This window comes from Cynocephalus volans, chromosome 11 (genome assembly GCF_027409185.1).
Source record: "Cynocephalus volans isolate mCynVol1 chromosome 11, mCynVol1.pri, whole genome shotgun sequence".
NCBI classification, from domain to species: domain Eukaryota; kingdom Metazoa; phylum Chordata; class Mammalia; order Dermoptera; family Cynocephalidae; genus Cynocephalus; species Cynocephalus volans.
Genome location: NC_084470.1, coordinates 44,877,804 through 44,896,809, shown reverse-complemented (window position 1 = coordinate 44,896,809; position 19,006 = coordinate 44,877,804). Strand labels below are relative to the sequence as shown.

Below are 19,006 nucleotides of genomic sequence, written 5' to 3'. Positions count from 1 at the left end.
GATCACCTCCGCTCCTTGAAGCAAACATGCCGTCTACACGCTCACCCTGAGAGCGGCTGTGAGAATCATTAAAACACAGCAGTAATACAGACACCCAAGTGCGTGGGCCCCTTTCTCTCCCTCGCTCAACCCCCTGTTCATCTTGAGGGGTTGTTTTGGGGACAGCTCCTGATACCTGTCAGTTCTCAGGCTGCAGGCCCTAGTGTTCTCTGAGAGGGGAGAAGAAAGAAGGAAAACTCATCGGAAGGAGGAAGCAGTTCTCTTCTGTGTACAGAGAAGTCAGGGAGATGCTGGTGCATGGAGGCAGCTGTCCCTGGGACCCAGGATGAAATTCAGAAATGGGGTGAAATGACCATGTTTCAGGACTGACATCTGTGGCTGCTGAAGCCAGTCAGAGGGACCAAACATGTATTTTCCTGAAGCAGGAGTGGGTGTGGGGGGCAACTTTTTGTTATCCCTCCTCTTTTTGTCACTCTCTGCCCGACTTGGCCAGTTATCCCAGCAGGATGCTGGAGGCAAGCCTGGCGTGGGCCTAGGCCTCAACCCCACCCTTGGTGGGGGTGTTTCTTGCCTCAGCATCTGTCAGGGCTCCCACTCTCCTCAGGGATGTCACTACAGCTGGGGTTGATGGTCTTCTCTCTTTCTCTCTCCAGGGTCAGGTGTGGGTTAATGGCTTTAACCTTGGCCGCTACTGGCCAGCAAGGGGTCCCCAGGTGACCTTGTTTGTGCCGAAGCACATCCTGAGGATCTCGGCCCCAAACACCATTATAGTGCTGGAACTGGAGCGTGCACCCTGCAGCAACAATGGCTCAGAACTGTGCGCCGTGGAGTTCGTGGACAAACCGGTTATTGACGCAGCTCCAACCCCCGATCTCTGCAGGCCTGTTTAATCAAGACTCATGGCTGGACCATGCGTGATGACTAAAGACTGTGATCCTTTGGGGATTGAGCCCTACACATACCTCTAAAATCCCCCTTGTCATGCCAGCATTCACAAAAGAGTTAGATTGGAAAACAAATTCAGGGTGTGCGTTTTCACCTGCAGTTTCTCTGCAGCCCTGCAGCGCCTGACACCCCCACCCTCGGGGACCACCCAGTGTGTAAGGGAGGAGACAGCACAGTCATGCACAGAGGTATCTGCAGAGTTGGAATGGGAGCTTTAAAGGCATTTCTGATTTTTATTGTAAAGGAATCATGTCTTTTTTGTTAAATAAAATTTGTACTCAAGTGATGGTGTTACTGTTTTTAATGTGAGCAGGTATTAAATTATATGGTCTGACTTAAATCTTAACTAGACTTGAGTGGGCTGAATAAGCCACTTCAATAAACTGAGATTCAAAGGGGTGGAAAATAGTCTTGGTTTGATCTAGTGGACTGCTGCTTTTCTGATTATTTGGCTTGCTTTTGAATTTCTGTGGTATCTACTCAGTAACCCATACAGCTGAAAGCAATTATGCAAATAACCTAAATGATCAACAGTTGCACGGTATTCCTAGCATGCTGTGTCTGTACAATAGGGTAGTATTTAGCCATTAAAATGGTGATGCACATCTATATTTATTTGTATGAAAACACTTTCATGGTATGTTGTGTGAAAAAAAAGCATGTTACCTTAAACTTGATCTCATTTTGTGTGCTTAGAAATAAGAACCACACATATCCACACACCATACAGTCCTGTACACGTGATAATAGATACATGTACACATGTCGGTAGACAGGCATACATGCACATGCTAATTGCGTGCACAGATATGCAGGGACATGGTGTCACATGATATGCATGTCCTGAATGGGCAGTAGCTCTCATTTGTTGAGTACTTGTTCTATACCATGCAGTCAGGAGCATATCGTATGTTTAATTCACTTGCCCCTCACAAGAATTCTGGTGGATGTGCTGTCATCTTCCCAATTTACCAGATCACACAGCTATAAGTAGCAGAGACTCGAACCCAAGTAGTCTGGCCTTAGAGTCTGGGCACACTTTGCATGCCTACTATATTAATACATGCTTGTGTCACATAGGAAAGTTTTGGAATAACATTAACAAAAAACCACTAATCTGATTATATGATGGTGGTAAGTATTCGGAAGATTGCTTACTTTTATCTGTATTTTTAAATTCTTTATCGAAAATATGTAATTTTTTTAAAGAAGAGAGAAAGGAAAGATTTTTGATGCCAATCTATCACATATTTTCATGACAGTGTATTTTTCTCTCTCTCATAGGCACAAATGATAAATATCTGGGATTCAACAGAGAGTTTTTAAACTCTGGTTGAGCCAACTACAGGAGACATGTATGGGTTGAGACAAACTGAGACTAGGATTTGATTTAGGACTGTTTTACATAGCATCTTTTTCTAAATGTTCTGCACCACTTGGTGTTCATGTATACCACAGATGAAGGAGGTACAGACCCGCCTGGACCCGTGGCCTCATTTCATTGCTCCCCCACTGCCAAGTTACTGAGGACATAAAATGACACTCAAGATCTGTGACCAGGCAGTGATAAGCTTTGGAAAGAAATGTGAGATGATTCCTTTTAAAGCACATGTCCACTAGTGAATTGCACTTCCTTGCCTCAGAGACGAGCAGAGTCTCCAGAAGGCCTGGGCAGTGGGGTGTGGTCACTTGTCAAAACATACTCTTCCCTTGTGTTTGCTCATCTCATCCTCAGAGCTACACTGTAAGGTAGCAGCCATAAACCCATCTTATACATGAAAACGTTTAAAACTTTAGCAAGAGGTAGAGTTGATAGAGTTGATTTCAAACCTGGTCTATCTCCCTCCAGTGTCAAAGTGTTCTGTCTTGTCAGTGTGAGGGAATCTTTGGCCCTTCTGCAGAAGCATACCATACCTTGTCCAGGAAGTTTCTGGAAAACAGAAGCTTAATAAATGCATAGTACCATCCTGTGATCCCCTGAAACAACCCATCCGACTCTATGCTGCCTCTTACAGGCAGGCATTTTGCCTTCTGCAGGGTCATTCTTCAAATAAGATGTGCCTTCAGTCATTCCAAATTTCTCTGAATATCCTTATTTCAGATCTGTCTACCCATGAATTGATTTTAATTTTACTCTGTATATGAATACTACCCCTGAAAATCAAAGAGCAGTACCTTCATTACCTACCATGTAAACCTTTTATATTAAATTTATCTTTAAGTTTATTTAAATACTGCAGGCTTTCCTGAGCAGGCCTGTACTAACCCAATCATAACACTGATGATCTTAGAATTTTTCCAGATTCTCGGTCATCTTTCTGATGAACACCCTGGCCTTTTCCTCTGTACCCTTGGTTTATATGTACCCCCAGATTTATATGACCTGCAGAGCATCTTGTTTTAAACAGCTTATTGAGGTGTAGTTTACATGCCATAAAATTCACCTACATTAAGGTGCAGTTCCATGAGTTTTACTAAATGTATACAGTTGGGCAGCCATCACCACAATTCAGTTTGTGAACACTCCCTTCACTCCAGAAAGTTCTCCTGTGTCCATTTGTGGTCAACCTTCACTCCCACCTCCATGCCAGGCAACGACTAATCTGTTTTCTGTCTCTATAGCTCTTTTTTTGGAATTTCATATAACTGGTGTCACAATATATATGTCTTCTGTGTCTGACTTATTTATTTTTCCTTTTCTTATTTAGCATATGTTTGAAGTTTATCCATGTTGTAGCATGTTCAGGAATTTGTTCCTTTTTATCGCTGAGTGGTATTTCACTGGATGGGTGTACCACATTTTGTTCATCCATTTGCCAGTTGATAGGCAGTTGAATTGTTTCCAGTTTTTGGCTATTATGAACAATGCTGATATGAATATTCATAAATAATTCTTTTTATGGTCATATGTTCGCATTTCCCTTGAGTAGATATCTATGAGCAGAATTGCTTAATTATATGGTTATGTGTATTAACTTTCTAAGAAATTACCAAACAATTTTAGAGGCTAGTGAGTAATGAAGAAGAGGCAGAATTACACTTAGAATTACCAGTTATTGTCCCTTCTGTCCCCTGTCGCTCTTTTCCCTTCTCCACCTCAGGTTTAGTGTCTTTCTCTATTTGTCTTTGCCAATCTGTCCATATTGTTTCTCAGCAAATCCAGTTTATTCAGAATGAAATTGTTCAGGCGTAATTTGAGATTGGGTTTTTTCATTGTTTCCCCAACAAGCAATGTGTCTTTTGTCCAATAACATAAATAAGAAATGATCTTGTGTGGTTTTTCTTTCTCTCCTTTATCAAAAAAAAAAGTCATTTTCTGACATCACTTTTTGAGTCAGTGTGAGGGATTCTGCTGTCTGGTCTGTGGTAGAGCACACAGCCAGTGCGGACCAATAGCGTGGGCTGTGACGAAAGTTGGGTCAATGTCCAGATGAGGCGAGCAAGAGGGTTTGGGTTTTCAGCCCAGCCGCTGCTCTTGGTCTGACTGAGCAATACCTCCCTGGTTATCCCTTGATCTTGGCACTCTGGCCCTGAGCTGTGTTAGAACTTGTCGCCCAGATGCTTTCTTGTTGTCTATGAATGTCCAGAGGAGCTTCTGAACCGATTCTCCGCAGACAGTTGGTCTGCTTGCACCCAAGGGGTTTTCCCACGTGTGAGGAAGCCTCCCACGAGCTTAAGTCCTCAAAACTCCCAAACCAACAGCATTGTCCCCTAAGGTAAAACAGGACAGGCTTTGGGGACAGAAACCCAGGTCACATTCCCGCTCCACCACTTACCATCAGCATGATCTCAGGCAAGGGATTCAGCTTTGATTTCCTCTTAAGTGTGGTCCCCATCTCGTGAGGCTTTAAAATTAAGTGAGGTCATCGTAAAGCACCTCGCACAGCACTTGTCATTTAATAGGTGACTACTATATGCTAGTTTGATTCTTTCCTGTCACATTCCTCCACAGAAGCAGGTAAGTGATCATCTGAAACCTGAGGTGAACAGGGAAAGGACCGCTAGGATGCTCCAGCCCCATATTCCTTTGTGTTCTCTTGAACGACTTGGTTCTTCTCCTGCCCAGCCACTGTGCTTGGCTGAGGACACAAAGGGGAAGGAGACAGTCTGGTAGAAAACATGACACAGACTGCATGGGGAGGAGGAGTTCCCACAGAAAGGGTGAAGGTGCATCATCCTTCGGGACCCTCTGGTAGTAACCTGAGATTGCTGGTGGCAGCGTGAGCCTGTGGAAAAGACCAGAGACCCAGGGTTTGGACTTTGAAGATCTCAGTGTGGACTTTCTCAATGCTCCACATCCTCAAAGCCTCTGTTCACTTGTTCTCAAAACGTAAGCAACTTTCCAGGGCCAGCATATTGAATTCCTTGCCCAAGAGCTTTTCTCCTCATTGTGTACTGTTTGGGTTATTGTCTATTGCTACATAACAAACCACTTCAATAATTTTGCGTAAGTGGCATAATACAACTATTCTGTTATGCACGTGATTCTATGGATCAAGAATTTGGATGGTACAGCAAGGATGATTTATCTTTGTTTTGTGATGTCTGGGGCCTCTGCTGGATACTGGAATCATGCAGAGATCCTTTCCCTCACTTGTCTGGTGTTTGGGCTGGTGTTTCAAGTTAAGTTCAACTGGGACTGTCAACTGAAGCATCTACAAGTGGTCTTTCCATGTGACTCAGTCTTCTTATAACTTGGTAGCCAGGTTCTGAGAGGGTATGTTCCGGGAGGGAGCTTCCAGAGAGTGAGCATTCCAGAAGAGGCAGGTGGAAGTTGCATGGCCCTTTAAGACCTAGACTCAGAAGTCACATAGGTCACTTCCACTGTATTCTACTGATCGAAGCAGTCTCGGCACACCCAGATTCAAGATGAGGGAACACAAACCCCCATTCCTTGACGAGCGATGAAGAATTTGCAGCCACTTTAAAATCCATCACTTGTACACACAGTGCTGTGTTGCAACCCAGTTTTGTGTATTTCTGTCCATTCCACTAAAAGTCTGAAAATGCATTAAGCATGTTGTGAGTCCTATTCATCCTTGGTCCAAGGCCCCATTGGCAAAGCACAGTGCTTGGTCCATAGTAGGTTCATTTAGCCCATGTTAGATAAACATGGATTCCTTCATCTCTTTTGCCCATTGCCTGGCCCCTAGTGGTCTTGCCAGGCATTAACTAAAGGGGAATTGTGACTCTGAACACAGGCTGGAAATCCACCATGTGACCCACCCCCAGCAGAGCCCATGGAGCTGTGAGATGATAGACTCTGCAACCACAGCTCAGTCTGATTTCTTTGTTTCTTATCTTTTGGTGAAATCTTTTGATTTAGATTTCTGAGCAAGAGGTGCATTCTGTCCAATTTAATTTACTTCAACTTCACTTTACTTTTTATTAAGCAGTGGGAACTTTTTCCCAGGGTGACTTGCCTGTTGTGGCTCATCTGTCCTCTTTCCCGTGGCCTTTGAAATCACGAAGGGTTCCAAGAAGTGCCAGTGAAGAATCCCCAGGGTTTCAGATCTTATCACTTCCAGGGTGAAGTGATAAGATAGAACAGTGAAATGCTCTTCATTCAGTTTTTTCCCATTTACTCATAGATGTTCATTCAGTGCTCACTCTGAACCCCATGCTACTGAGTAGCACACACTTCCTGCCCCTCAGGGAGCACACAGATGTGTAAATGGATGATGCAGTATTGTGGGGGCAGGCGAGGACAAACACAAGACCAGAGTGCTGTGAGCATGCGGGATCCAGAGTCAGACTTGGTGTGGAGGAGGGACTGCTCAGGGTGGGCTTCCTGGAGTTGAGCCGGATGAAGAATAAGTAAAAAGGAGTAAAAACAGAGGTGAGGAGGGTAGAAAGCCCTTCGTGGAGGGAGCAGCATTTGCAAGGATCCCAGGTCTAGAGAGATAGTGCAGAATCCCAGAAACCGATGACATGGAACTCAATCTAGCTGGAGTTTGGAATGAACAGAGATGAGGCTGAAGAGGTGCAGGGATCAGAGCCTCTCTTCAACCAGTTTATAAGATCCTGAAAAACTGATTACGTTTACATAACTTTTGTTCTCTCTGAAGTTTCTAGGTTCGTGTCTTAAACTTTGATGGTGCTTAATAAACAACATTTGTAAAGTGATCTTACAGTTTTATTTTGCATACAGTATCTCATTCAGTCTTTATAAGATCCTTTTGAAGATATAGGGCAGGTGGTTTGCAATTCAATTTTCAGTTTAGGAAAATTGAGAGGTAGGAAGGATTATGATTCACACAAAATTGGGGGGCTGAAATTCAGACCCAAGTCTCCCACCTCAAAATCCCACTCTTTTCCCATACGCAGGTTTTTTGATTGCAGCTACAAGGAGAAAGATTTGTATTCCATTTGAGAAAACTCAAAACACAGAAGAATGATATTTCTGCCAAGCTTTGCCTGGTGTGGCAGTCTGGTCAGGTTTTGGTGAACAACCTGTGAGTCTTGTGTGTGTCTCTGGTGAGCAGAATGACCTGTACACGTGGGACCCCAGTGGACACAGGAAGCGGGGAACTCTCCACACTGGAAGATGGCTGTCTCACAAGGCTGGGCATCCCTCCCGGATGAAACCCACTGTCATAGAGCCCAGCCTCTCTTCTGCTTTAATTTGCTCTTTCATGCTCAGCAAACTCCCCCAGGATCTCAGCTGAAAAGTTCTGAGAGCTGCAAGTTTCTCTGGAAGAAGTGAGCAGAGAGAAGTTACATGGAATTGTAGTTGAGCAGTCAAATGGCAACTCTCGATTTTTCTCTGGAGGGAGCTCTGCCTTGAGGTGAGGCAGGGGCTGAGGAGACATGAGAATGGGCTGAGAAACGCTACAGACTGACATCAACCTGAGGCCTTTGGACGCTAAGAACATCACAACTTCCCTTGCGGGTGACTGGGTCATCTGTCCACTGTCCTCCATGATCAGTAGATACCAATGCACATTTGCAAAGCCCAAAGAACAAGGAACTACATCAAAGAGTTCATTTGTAATGCATCAGAGGTGATTGGGCCACTCCCAGGGCCCCCCCAGTGATCTTGATGAGTCTTTCATGATTTTGTACTCTAAAATTGTGATTACCTGGAACCTAAATGCCAAATCCTTCCACTAGATGGGAGTTTTGTAGTATTAAATATCTACAAGAAAGAAGAGCTAGATGTGAGACAGTTGTTAGGTAGAGGACTAGTTTTGTCTGTCTTTCTATTAAAGGGTTCTGTGATTGCCTGATAAGCTAACAACTGGAAGGTGTTATTGGAATACATCTTCCAGGCCCTGTCCTGAAGTCACTGCAGATTCATCTCGGTCTCATTACAAACTCTATAGAAGCCAACCTGATTAAAGATGGAATTCCGATGGTTCAGGAGGACAGAGGTGGAGCATGGAGAAGAGATTAAGATAACTGATTTTTTTTCCCCGCACTTTGGGCACCAGAATTTTGCCTCAATAGTCAGGAGGAGCCACTGATATCAGGTATTCAAATATAACGATACTTGAGAATAGCCAACCCTTACTCTGGTATAAAAACTCAGTGCCAGGGCCAGCCCCGTGGCTCACTCGGGAGAGTGCGGCACTGGTAGCGCCGAAGCTGTGGGTCTGGATCCTATATAGGGATGGTTAGGGTACTCACTGGCTGAGCGTGGTGCAGACAACACCTTGCCAGGGGTTGCGATCCCCTTACTGGTCAAAAAAAAAAACAACTCAGTGCCCATAGTACCCATACAGTAGCTTACGTAGAATGTTCACAGCAAGTGTAAACTGAACTTTCAGACCCTTCTCACTGAGCAGGACCCTTCAATACCATCTTAGTCCCAACTGCTCCTCTTTTTCTTGGTGATAAAATTTCACCTTTTTCTGCTCTCATGTTTTTATATACTGGAATTGTCCCTTCATTTCAGCAATCACATCACTCAAGTCCTTGGTCTTTACACCTGAAAAGTATCTCCTAGATTCATTCTTTATGGAAATGTTATTAACATCCAATATGCTCTACAAAAATGTGTGCAGCCTGCATCTCTTTGTAAATCTAGGACTACCTTCTTTCATTCATTCATTCATTCATTCATCAGATTATTAGTGAGTAACTAATACATGCTAAGCATTGAGAATAAAACACTAACCACTTATCTCTCAATCTCTTTTTTAAGAGTATTGAGCTACTATCAGTAGCAATAATAATAAAAACATGACCCATGCCTTCAAAAGGTTTATCGTTAGCAGGAGAAATAAGTAAATAGACAGTTTCAATGCAGGCTCATGGGCACTACAGTAAGGGATATCACAGAGTGGTAGAGCAACGCAGGAGGGGTTCACAATCCAGCCCAGGCAGGCAGGGACTCTATCTCATACCAGAGCCTAAGATAGAGATTTGAGTACATGTGGTTTCTAGAGGAGATGCCCTAAGGAGAAAGGGAGTGAGAGAAGAGTATGGGGCAAGAGAAGAAAATAAGCAAGGAAACTACCTTCAGCTTAAAACAACTATTTAGTTCATGATTCTGCTGAATGGTTCTTCTGGTCGGAAACAGTCTCCACTGAGCTCGGGTTGGCTCACTCCTGTGTCTGAGGTCAGTCGGTAGGTCATTTCAGGCTGTTAGATCCAGAGAAACTCACACACATTACACATTAATTGCGCCACAAAGATGAACTCACCTTGAGTCAAGGCTTTCATATCCTCCATATATGTCATCCAGCCATTGGCTGCTCTCTGCCACTGTTGGAGTGGGGGAGCAGCTAGCTGTGCTGTGGGGAGGTTTTGGGGAGGTGGACAAAAAACAAGAGAAGACAGTATCTGTGAGCTATTAGCAGCCAATGCTCACAGCAGCTGGGGACTGGGTGCATCAGTCCATAAAGAAAATTTGGGCAGGCATCATCAGCATCTGCTACAGATCTCTAAACTGAGACCCGAAGAAAGATGAGTAAGAATTAGGTGAAGAGTCAGGGAAGAGCATTCCAGGTAAAGGAAACCATATATGCAGATGGCCAGAGCTAAGAGAGAGCAAGGTCATTCACAGAAATGTAAATGATGAGGATGCACAGTGTTGAGAATACAGGGGCCTGCAATGGTATTAGAAAGCTAGACATGCAGGGTCTTGTAAAATTGTGTAAGGAGCGTAATATTTTTGAGGTATTAGCCAAGTATTTCTGTATTAATCAGTATAGGCTAAGTTATTTTACGTAACAAACAAGAGCCTAATTTTAGCAACTTAAAACAAGATTTATTCTCATTTTTGCTACATGTTCTTTGCCAATCAGTTGGAATCTCAGTTGCCTGTTGTTTTCACTCTGGGATCCAGGCTGACAGAACAGCTACCACCTGAAGCATTGTTTCCGCAATTGCCAAAGCAGGCAAAAGGAAACATGGAAAATCACACTTTGACTCTTAAAGCTTCTTCTGGAGGTGATACCAGAAAAAGGAAAAAACACTGAGACTTTAATTTTAAAAGCATCATTAAAAATAGAGTCACCATGGAAGTGAGGAAATTCCAGTTCATCAAGAAGATATATCATCCAAAACATGTATGCAGAAAATAAAATATATAAAGAAAAAAATGACAGAACTACAGGGAGAAATGGACAAATTCTCCATTCTAGAGCATTGAATAATTGATAGGATAGTGAGCAAGAGAGATAAATAAAACATTCAGAGATACTTTTGTATTTGACAATCCAAAGTAAACTATGAAACTAAAAACTCTGGACAGGTTCATCAAGGTTGGGAAGTCTAATAGGAGACTGATGCACATCAAGCTGGCTGGCTACAATACTCAGGGTAGGAGTGTATCAAATGGAAAACACCTCCATTCTCTGAATTCCCAGGGGACGTGAGTACAAGTGTCTCAATGCTGAGCAAGCAGAGATAACTAACAGCCAACCCCTGGCAAGTTTAAGCACAGGCTAGCCTTACTGTGGATTTATAATCTAAATATGCATCACTGGGATAGTCCAATAAACTTAAGGCAATTAATTAAAGTGTTACACAGAAATGATAGTACTCCTACATGTCTGACAGAAGCAAATTCAACATTATCTTTGGCATAGGGTATCTTCATTCTAGATCTTGGGAAATCCCCCAAATAATTTTCAAGGCCGAAGAGTTGACACAATAAAATATAATCAAATACACAAGGAAATAAATCAACATAAGCAAGAAACATAAGCCATACAGGTTTCAGATATTGAAATTATGAGACATATTTTAAAATAATATTTCTACAATATTTAAAGACAAATAAAACAACCTCGAAAATATCTGCAGGGAATAGGAAATTCTACAAAGAAACATCACAAATTGGCAAAACAACCAAAAATAAAATTTTGGAACTGCAAAATAAAATAACCAAATTTTAAAACTCAACGTATGGGATTAGGATTTGGTTAGACACAGTAGAAGAGATAATTAAGGTACTGGACTATAGATCAAAAGAAATGTAATATAGAAAACAAATACATACAAAGGAAAACATGGGGGAAATGTTTAGAGACATAAAGTGCAATAATTAAGCATAAGTTTAATCTGAATTCCAGAAGGAAAAGAATGCAGTAGAGGTAGTACTTGAAGTAATGGAAGAGAATTTTCTAGAATCAATGTAAGACATTAGTCCATAGATTCAAGAGATCAAACAAATACAAACATTTAAATTAAAAATTCACACCTAGATATGTCATAGTAAAATTGAAAAACACAAGCAAGACCTAAAAACATCTTAAAAGCAGAATAAAGATTACCTTCAAGAGAGGGGCAGTAGACTCAAAGAGGATTTCTCAAAAGAAAAATTGAAGACCAAAGATAATAGAATGATGTCTTCAATGTGCTGAAACAACCACTAACCTAGAACTCTGCACCCAGTGAAGTGATTTCTCAAGAATGTTGGCAAAATGAAGACTTTTTTTGATAACCATAAACAAAGACTCTCATTAAAGGGAATACTAAAGCATGCATCTCAGGAAGTAGGAAAGTGATTCTACAAGGAGGGTCTAGGATATAAAAAAGATCAAAATGCAAGGAGAGTGGTAAATCTATGTATAAATGTAAACAAATATTAAATCCATGACATGATAATAATAATGGCTAGTGGACTTTGCAAGATTGAATTACAATACATGAAAACAAGAATTATAAGACAGAAATAATATAGAGTTAAAATCTTATACATTTGTTGTTGTTTGTCTTTTGGGCTTTTTTTTTTGTTGGTATTATCTGTTATGGGACAAATGTAATTGATTGATTTTAAACATTGAAAATTAAACATACTCTCCTCAGAAGCAAGAAATGAGAGAAAAAGAAATCTGTAATAGGTGGTACAAATAGAATCTCTGAAATAAGAATTATACAGAAATACATCGCAAATCACATCAATATAACTGGGCTAAATGCAACAGTTAAAAGACCAAGACTGCCAGAATTGGTCTTTAATAACCTAACCATACTTTTTCTACAAGAAATCAGATTGAAACCATAAGTATAACAAAAGGCTAAAAGTAAAAGATGCAAAAAGATATAGCATGCAAATGCAAACCCCCCAAAAAGAAAAAACCAAACTGGCATACTTTATTAGTATCAGACAAAATATCTGTTAAGATAAAAAGAGATACAAAAGGTCTCTTCAAAAATGACAATTTTTAATTCACCAGAAAGCCACAAATATTTTATATTTGTTTGTACCTAATAACGTGATCCTAAAACATATGATACAAAAATGCATAGAACTACAAGAAGAAATAGGTAAATCCAAAATTATAATAGAAGATTTCTAATATGCTTCTCTCAGGATTTAATAGAATAGTCAGATAAAATATCCAACATTTGAATATTTGATTCACAGGATTAACAAATTTAACCTAATGAATGAATATGAAACACTCCATCCCAAATTGCATAATATGTGTTCTTTACATGCAGATATGGAACATTTACAAAAATTGGCAAACATTGGGGTCACAAAGCAAATCTCTATAAATGTCATAGGACTGAAAACAGACAAAATATATACTCTAAACTCAATGCAACTAAGCTGGAAATCGATTACCAAAAAGTAACAACATGTTCCCATGTATTCGGAACTAAGAAACACATTTCTAAATTACTGATGGTTAAATATTAAGAATTTTAGTGGCCAGCTACCCCAAAACCATAAATATATTGAAGATTGTAGGATATAATATGAACTGAGTAATAATTAAAATATTACCTATCCAGACTTGTGAGATACAGCCGAAGGTGTTATTAGTTTATTAGTGCAGGGGCTGTTAATTCTTTCTCAGTTTACATCCCTCTCTATTGGCACTTAGCTCATAATCTTGTAGTTATTTGTTTATCCAGTGGTAAACTGTGGGAGCCTTCATGACAAGTACCACGTGATTTTTCTTCTCATGTTCAGGGTACCCCATACAGCACATCTAGCCCATAGGAGGCCCTCAATCAGTGCTTCCCGGGTGGATGAATGCTTATGTGACTACATTCGCAGACCGAGAGTGAGTCCATGTGTTTTCATTCCTTTAGATATGTCCAGCACAGATGTCAGCTGAGGTGCCCTTCTCTTTAAAAATCGAGATAAGATTTGTCTTAAAAACCTTCCCAATAGTTCTGTGAACCCCTGGAGGGCTTTCTTTCTCGTGGTTTCCTCTGGCTAGACATGCTGCCTCTGTTTCCACCGAATTAGTTCAGTTCATGAACAGTCTCACCATCCTACACATTCTTTTGCAATATCTTGACTCAAATGTGGAACTGAGTCTCTTGAGCTTCACAAGAACCTCACCCACACTGGGCTTTTTTAATCTGTAGAAACTTTACAGAGGCTTTGAAGAGGTGGGGGAGGACAGTGGTCTACACTGCAACAGCATAAGCTCAATAGCGCTGAACATTAGATATCCCAGTTTTTAAAGACATTCCACGTCGTCCTTAACACTGGCCCATCCGTTTGTCTTTACTGCTCTCCTCTTCTTTGTCCACTCCTACCTCTGAATTTCTAATAATTTTTAAACAAAACATGTCCTATCTGTATTCTGAAAGGACACATGCTCACCTTTCTCCAGGTCCAACTTTTTCAGAAGGGACCCAAGAGGCAGGAGGCCTCCATGGGCTAAGGAGATGGAGAGATGAGTCAGAAGGAAAGAAAAATGTCAGATGCTAGCGAGCACCCTGAGAAGAGTCCTGGCCCTGCCACCTCCTGTGGTCAAGCCCTTGGGGTAGGGAAGCACAACAGAATCTCCACTCAGGTTTTGGGACCTGAGCAAATAGGGCTTTTGAGCCACCACTGCCAAGGTCAAACGTGGGGAGGAAGCAAGATCCCTGGATTCCCGTCACGGTGCAAGGGCAGAGGCAGCACAGTGTGGTTGTCTCTGCATGAGAACTAAGGCAGTTGTCAGGTTCCCATGAGCCAGACATGGAGGGGAGAGAATAGTGTGGTTTTCTATGCCAGCTAGAGCAGCAGGAAGGAGCAAAGGCCCTAGAGAGCCCCACTAAGTCTTCTGAGGCCACAGAGTAGAGCAGGAGAAAATGGAGCATTTCCCATGTCCCAAAAGGAGTAACTAAGTTGCTGAGTGAAAGCAGCCGGGTGGCAGTCCTGTAATGTGGGAGTGGTGACTTCATGGATTGATGGCCGAAGTCTGAGACAGGATAAAGTACATCTCAGCAGGTGTTGACATCAACAAATGACAAATGAAGACCAGAGTCACTTTCCCAAAATCACAAGGCCAGATGTTACTGAGGAAAGGGGGAGTGGGTGAAATGCTGAACTGACTGAGATTAAGTCCCTGCCTTCTGGGGGAACCGGAGTCTCAAAATAGAAATTAAGTTCAGTTCTAGAAGGAAGTTTACTGTTGACAACCATATATATAGCACCTTTGCTTAGGATCCACCCTCCCTGCTATCAGCAAATGTCATAAAACATATAAATGTTATAAAATCTTTTGTTATCTCTTAGTGGGTATTATTATTACTTTATTCTCCTCAAGATAGATCAGCATATTTATTTAAAAGTATTTTCTACACTATTCTGTCATATTGATTTCATCTCAAGTGAGCTCTTATTTTGATTGTTGATCTTGTTTATTGTTTTAGAATTTTACTTCTTCCTTGGGTGATGGAATTTTGGTTTGCATGCTCATTTTGAATGGGAGATTTTCTTTTTTTCTTTTTTTTTTCTTTTTTTTTTTTTTAAAAGATGACTGGTAAGGGGATCTTAACCCTTGACTTGGTGTTGTCAGCACCACGCTCACCCAGTGAGCCAACCAGCCATCCCTATATGGGATCCGAACCCGGGGCCTTGGTGTTCTCAGCACCACACTCTCCCGAGTGAGCCACGGGCCGGCCCCTGAATGGGAGATTTTCTATAAGTTTGTTATAAACATTTTTCTCTCTCTGTTTCTGTCTCTCTGTCTCTCTCTGTCTCTTCTCTCTTTCTACTCATCCATCCCTGTATAGGAATTTTGAGGTTTCCCTGTATTGGATGTTGTTGGTGTCCTATCCAGAAACCTTTACCTGCTGGTACATCTTCCTTTAACTCCTGTGAGGAGTTAATGCAAGACATCCTACCGACACAGGGATACAAAAGGCCAGACCCTTTGCCTCAAAGTGGGATTAATTCTGTAGTACAATTCATGCTCCAGAGCCTCTTGATATCAGGCTGAGGCTATACTCCCGATGAACTTGCGTTGGTTAATTTTATGTCCACTTGACTAGGCCGTGGGGTGCCCAGGAGTTTGGTCAAATATTATTCTGAGTGTGTCTGTGAGAGTGTTTCTGGATGGGACTGACATTTGAACTGGTAAATTGAGTAAAGCAGATTGCCCTGCCCAATATGGGTAGGCCTCGTCCAATCAGTTGAAGGCCTGAATAAAACAAAAAGGCTGACCCTCTTGTGAATAAGAGGGAACCCTTCCTGCCTGACTGCCTTGAGCTGGGACATCAATCTTTCCAGGCTTTTGGACTCAAACTGAAACAACAGCTCTTCTTGGATCTCAAGCCTGTCAGCTTTTGGGCTTATACCATAGGATCTCCTGGTTCTTAGGCTTTCTGACTCAGATTAGAACTATGTCTTCAGATCTCCTGGATCTCTAGCTTGACAACTGCAAATCTTAGGACTTTTCAGATTCCATAATCATGTGGACCAATTCCTGATAGTAAATCTCTTTACATATATGAGATGCCTTCAAAAAGTTCATGGAAAATGTGTATTATGAAAAAGCTATGCATAGATTATTTTTACCAAAATAAACTCTTACTGACTTGATATAACATGTCTGAACAGGATCTAGTTTGAGGCACTAAGAGGGATAAGACAGTTTGAAAAGAGCCCCTATCACAGCAACATGAATTCTGCTAAAATTGAAGCAAGAACAAGTATCAAATTCATGGTGAAGCTTGGGTGGAAGAATGGTGAAATCATTGATGCATTATGAAAAGTTTGTGGGGACAATGCCCCAAAGAAATCAGGAGTTTACAAATGGATAATTTGTTTTAAGAAGGAACAAGGAGATATTGAAGATGAAGGCCACAGCAGCAGACCATCCACATCAATTTGCAAGGAGAATATTAATCTTGTTCATGCCCTAATTGAAAAGGAAAATCTCCATTGGTTCAACTTACATAACTCTGACTGAGAAATTGCAGTTGAGCAAACTTTCTGCTCTTTGGGTGCCAAAACTGTGGCTCCCAGATCAGCTACAGACAGGAGCAGCATTTTCAATGGAAATTTTAAACAAGTGGCATCAAGATCCTGAAGTATTTCTTCAAAGACTTGTAACAGGAGATGAATCATGGCTTTAACAGTACAATCCTGAAGACAAAGCCTAGTAAAAGCCATGACTACCAAGCAGTGGAAGTGGTCCGGTCAAAACAAAAGCCAATCAGTCAAGAGCAAAGGTCATGCAACAGTTTTTTGGGATGCTCAAGGCATTTCACTTCTTGACTTTCTAGAGGACCAAAGAATGGTAATATCTGCTTATTATGACAGTGTTTGGAGAAAGCCAGCCAAAGTTTTAGCAGAAAAATGCCCAGGAAGCCTTCACCATAGAGTTTTTCTCCACCAAGACAATGGTCCTGCTCATTCCTCTCAACAAACAAGGGCAATTTTGCAACAGTTTCAATGGGAAATCATTCGGCATCTATCTTACAATACTGATTTGGCTCCTTCTGACTTCTTTTTGTTTTCTAATCGTAAAAAATCTTTAAAGGATATCCATTTTTCTCCAGTTAATAATGTAAGGGCCAGCCCATGGCTCACTTGGAGAGCGTGGTGCTGACAACACCAAGTCAAGGGTTAAGATCCCCTTACCGGTCATCTTTTGGAAAAAAATAAAAATAAAAAATAATGTAAAGAAGACTGCATTGACATAGTTAAATTCCCAGGACCCTCAGTTCTTTAGGAATGGACTAAATAGCTGGTATCACTGCTTGCAAGAGTGTCTTGAACTTGATGGCACTTATATTGAGAAATAAAATTTATATTTTTAATTTTTATTTTATTTATTTATTTATTTTTTAAGATGACCAGTAAGGGGATCTCAACCCTTGGCTTGGTGTTGTCAGCACCACACTCTCCAAGTGAGCTAACCAGCCGTCCCGATATAGGATTCGAACCCATGGCCTTGGTGTTATCAGCACCGCACTCTCCCAAGTGAGCCACGGGCTGACCCTCTTATTTTTATCTTTTAATTTCATTTTCCCACAAACTTTTTGAAGTCCTCTCGTGTATGTGTGTATATGTATTTGTATATTTTATGTGCGTGTATCTCCTATTGGTTCTGTTTCTCTAGAGAACCCAAATGCAGAACACATCTTTGCTTACCTTCCTTCCCCTTTCCTATCCTACTTCTCTCCCTCCCTCCCCTTCTCCAGGGAGCAGTCCCAGTAAATCACTTGCTCTAGATCCCTGTCCCAGGTTCTGCTTTTGGGGAACCCAACCTAAGAGTTCTTCCAGTTAGCAGCTAGAGTCACAGTCCAGAACCAGGTCTTATATTGGTGGTTTGGATTTCAACTCCTGTCATGGTTTTGGGGAATCACATATCTGATTGTAGAGCCATGGGCTTGGGGGTTGGTTCAAATTTTAGTTATGAGTTTGTATTTATCCTCCAGCCTAACGAGGCCTACAGCTGCCAACCAGCAGTTTTTTAGTCTTCTTTCAGAAGTGGAGTAGCCTTGCCCTGCCCTAGCCTCTGGCTTCAAGGCTCCCATACTGTATGGAGCAGCGTTTCCCCACAGGATCCCAATTCCTGGAAGCTGTTGCCTGCTTCAGGTCCCAGGATCCAAAAGACTTAAGGTCTCGGTTTTGCTCACCAATTGGCTTCTATTTTCCAGTTCTGGTCTTCAAAAATGCCTAATCCTGTACTTTTCTGAAATCTTATTTATATTTCATTACTATACAATCCACATGCCATAAAACATGCATATTTTTAAGTGTATATTGCAATGAGTTTTGACAAATATATATACCCTAGGTCACTTATACCCAATAAAATACAGGGAACTTCTTTTACTCAGAGTGTTCCCTTGGGCTTCATTGCAACTGACACCCTATCTACCCTACACCAACCACTGCTACCATTTTTTTCTTCATGTATTAGTTTTGCCTGTCCTAGAACTTCATATAAATAGAATCATATAATATGTACCCATTTTTGTCTGGCTTCTTTGCTCAACATAATGTTTCTGAGATACAGCCATGTTGTAGCCTATACGTGTGATTCCTTTGTTTACACTGCTGAGTAGTATTCCATTGTATGAATATACCAAGTTTGATTGTCCACTCTCTTGCTAATGGACATTTAAGTTTTTTGGCTATTATGAATAAAGCCTCCATGAACACTCTTTTATTAAACATTTTTATTGAGATACAATTCACATACCATAAACTTTATTCATTTGAAATGTAAAATTCAATGATTTTTAGTTTATTTGGAGTTGTGCAACCATCACCACAACCTAAACTGAGAATCTTTTCATTATCCCAAAGAAACCCTGTACCTATTAGCAGTCACTCCCCATCTCCCTCTTCTCCCGACCCTAGGCAACTACTAATCTACTTTCTGCCTCTACAAACATGACTAACCTAAGGTCATGAAGA

At 41.3% G+C, this 19,006-nt stretch overlaps 1 protein-coding gene across 1 annotated transcript in view; it reads left to right on the top strand.

Moving 5' to 3' along the window:
- GLB1 (galactosidase beta 1) overlaps positions 1-1,227 on the top strand; it is an 89,965-nt gene extending 88,738 nt beyond the window's left edge. The window contains exon 16 of the mRNA XM_063113639.1: positions 654-1,227. Coding sequence (XP_062969709.1) covers positions 654-890 — 237 coding nt within the window. The 3' untranslated portion in view covers positions 891-1,227. The remainder of the gene's footprint in view (positions 1-653) is intronic.
- The last annotated feature ends 17,779 nt before the right edge of the window (positions 1,228-19,006 follow it).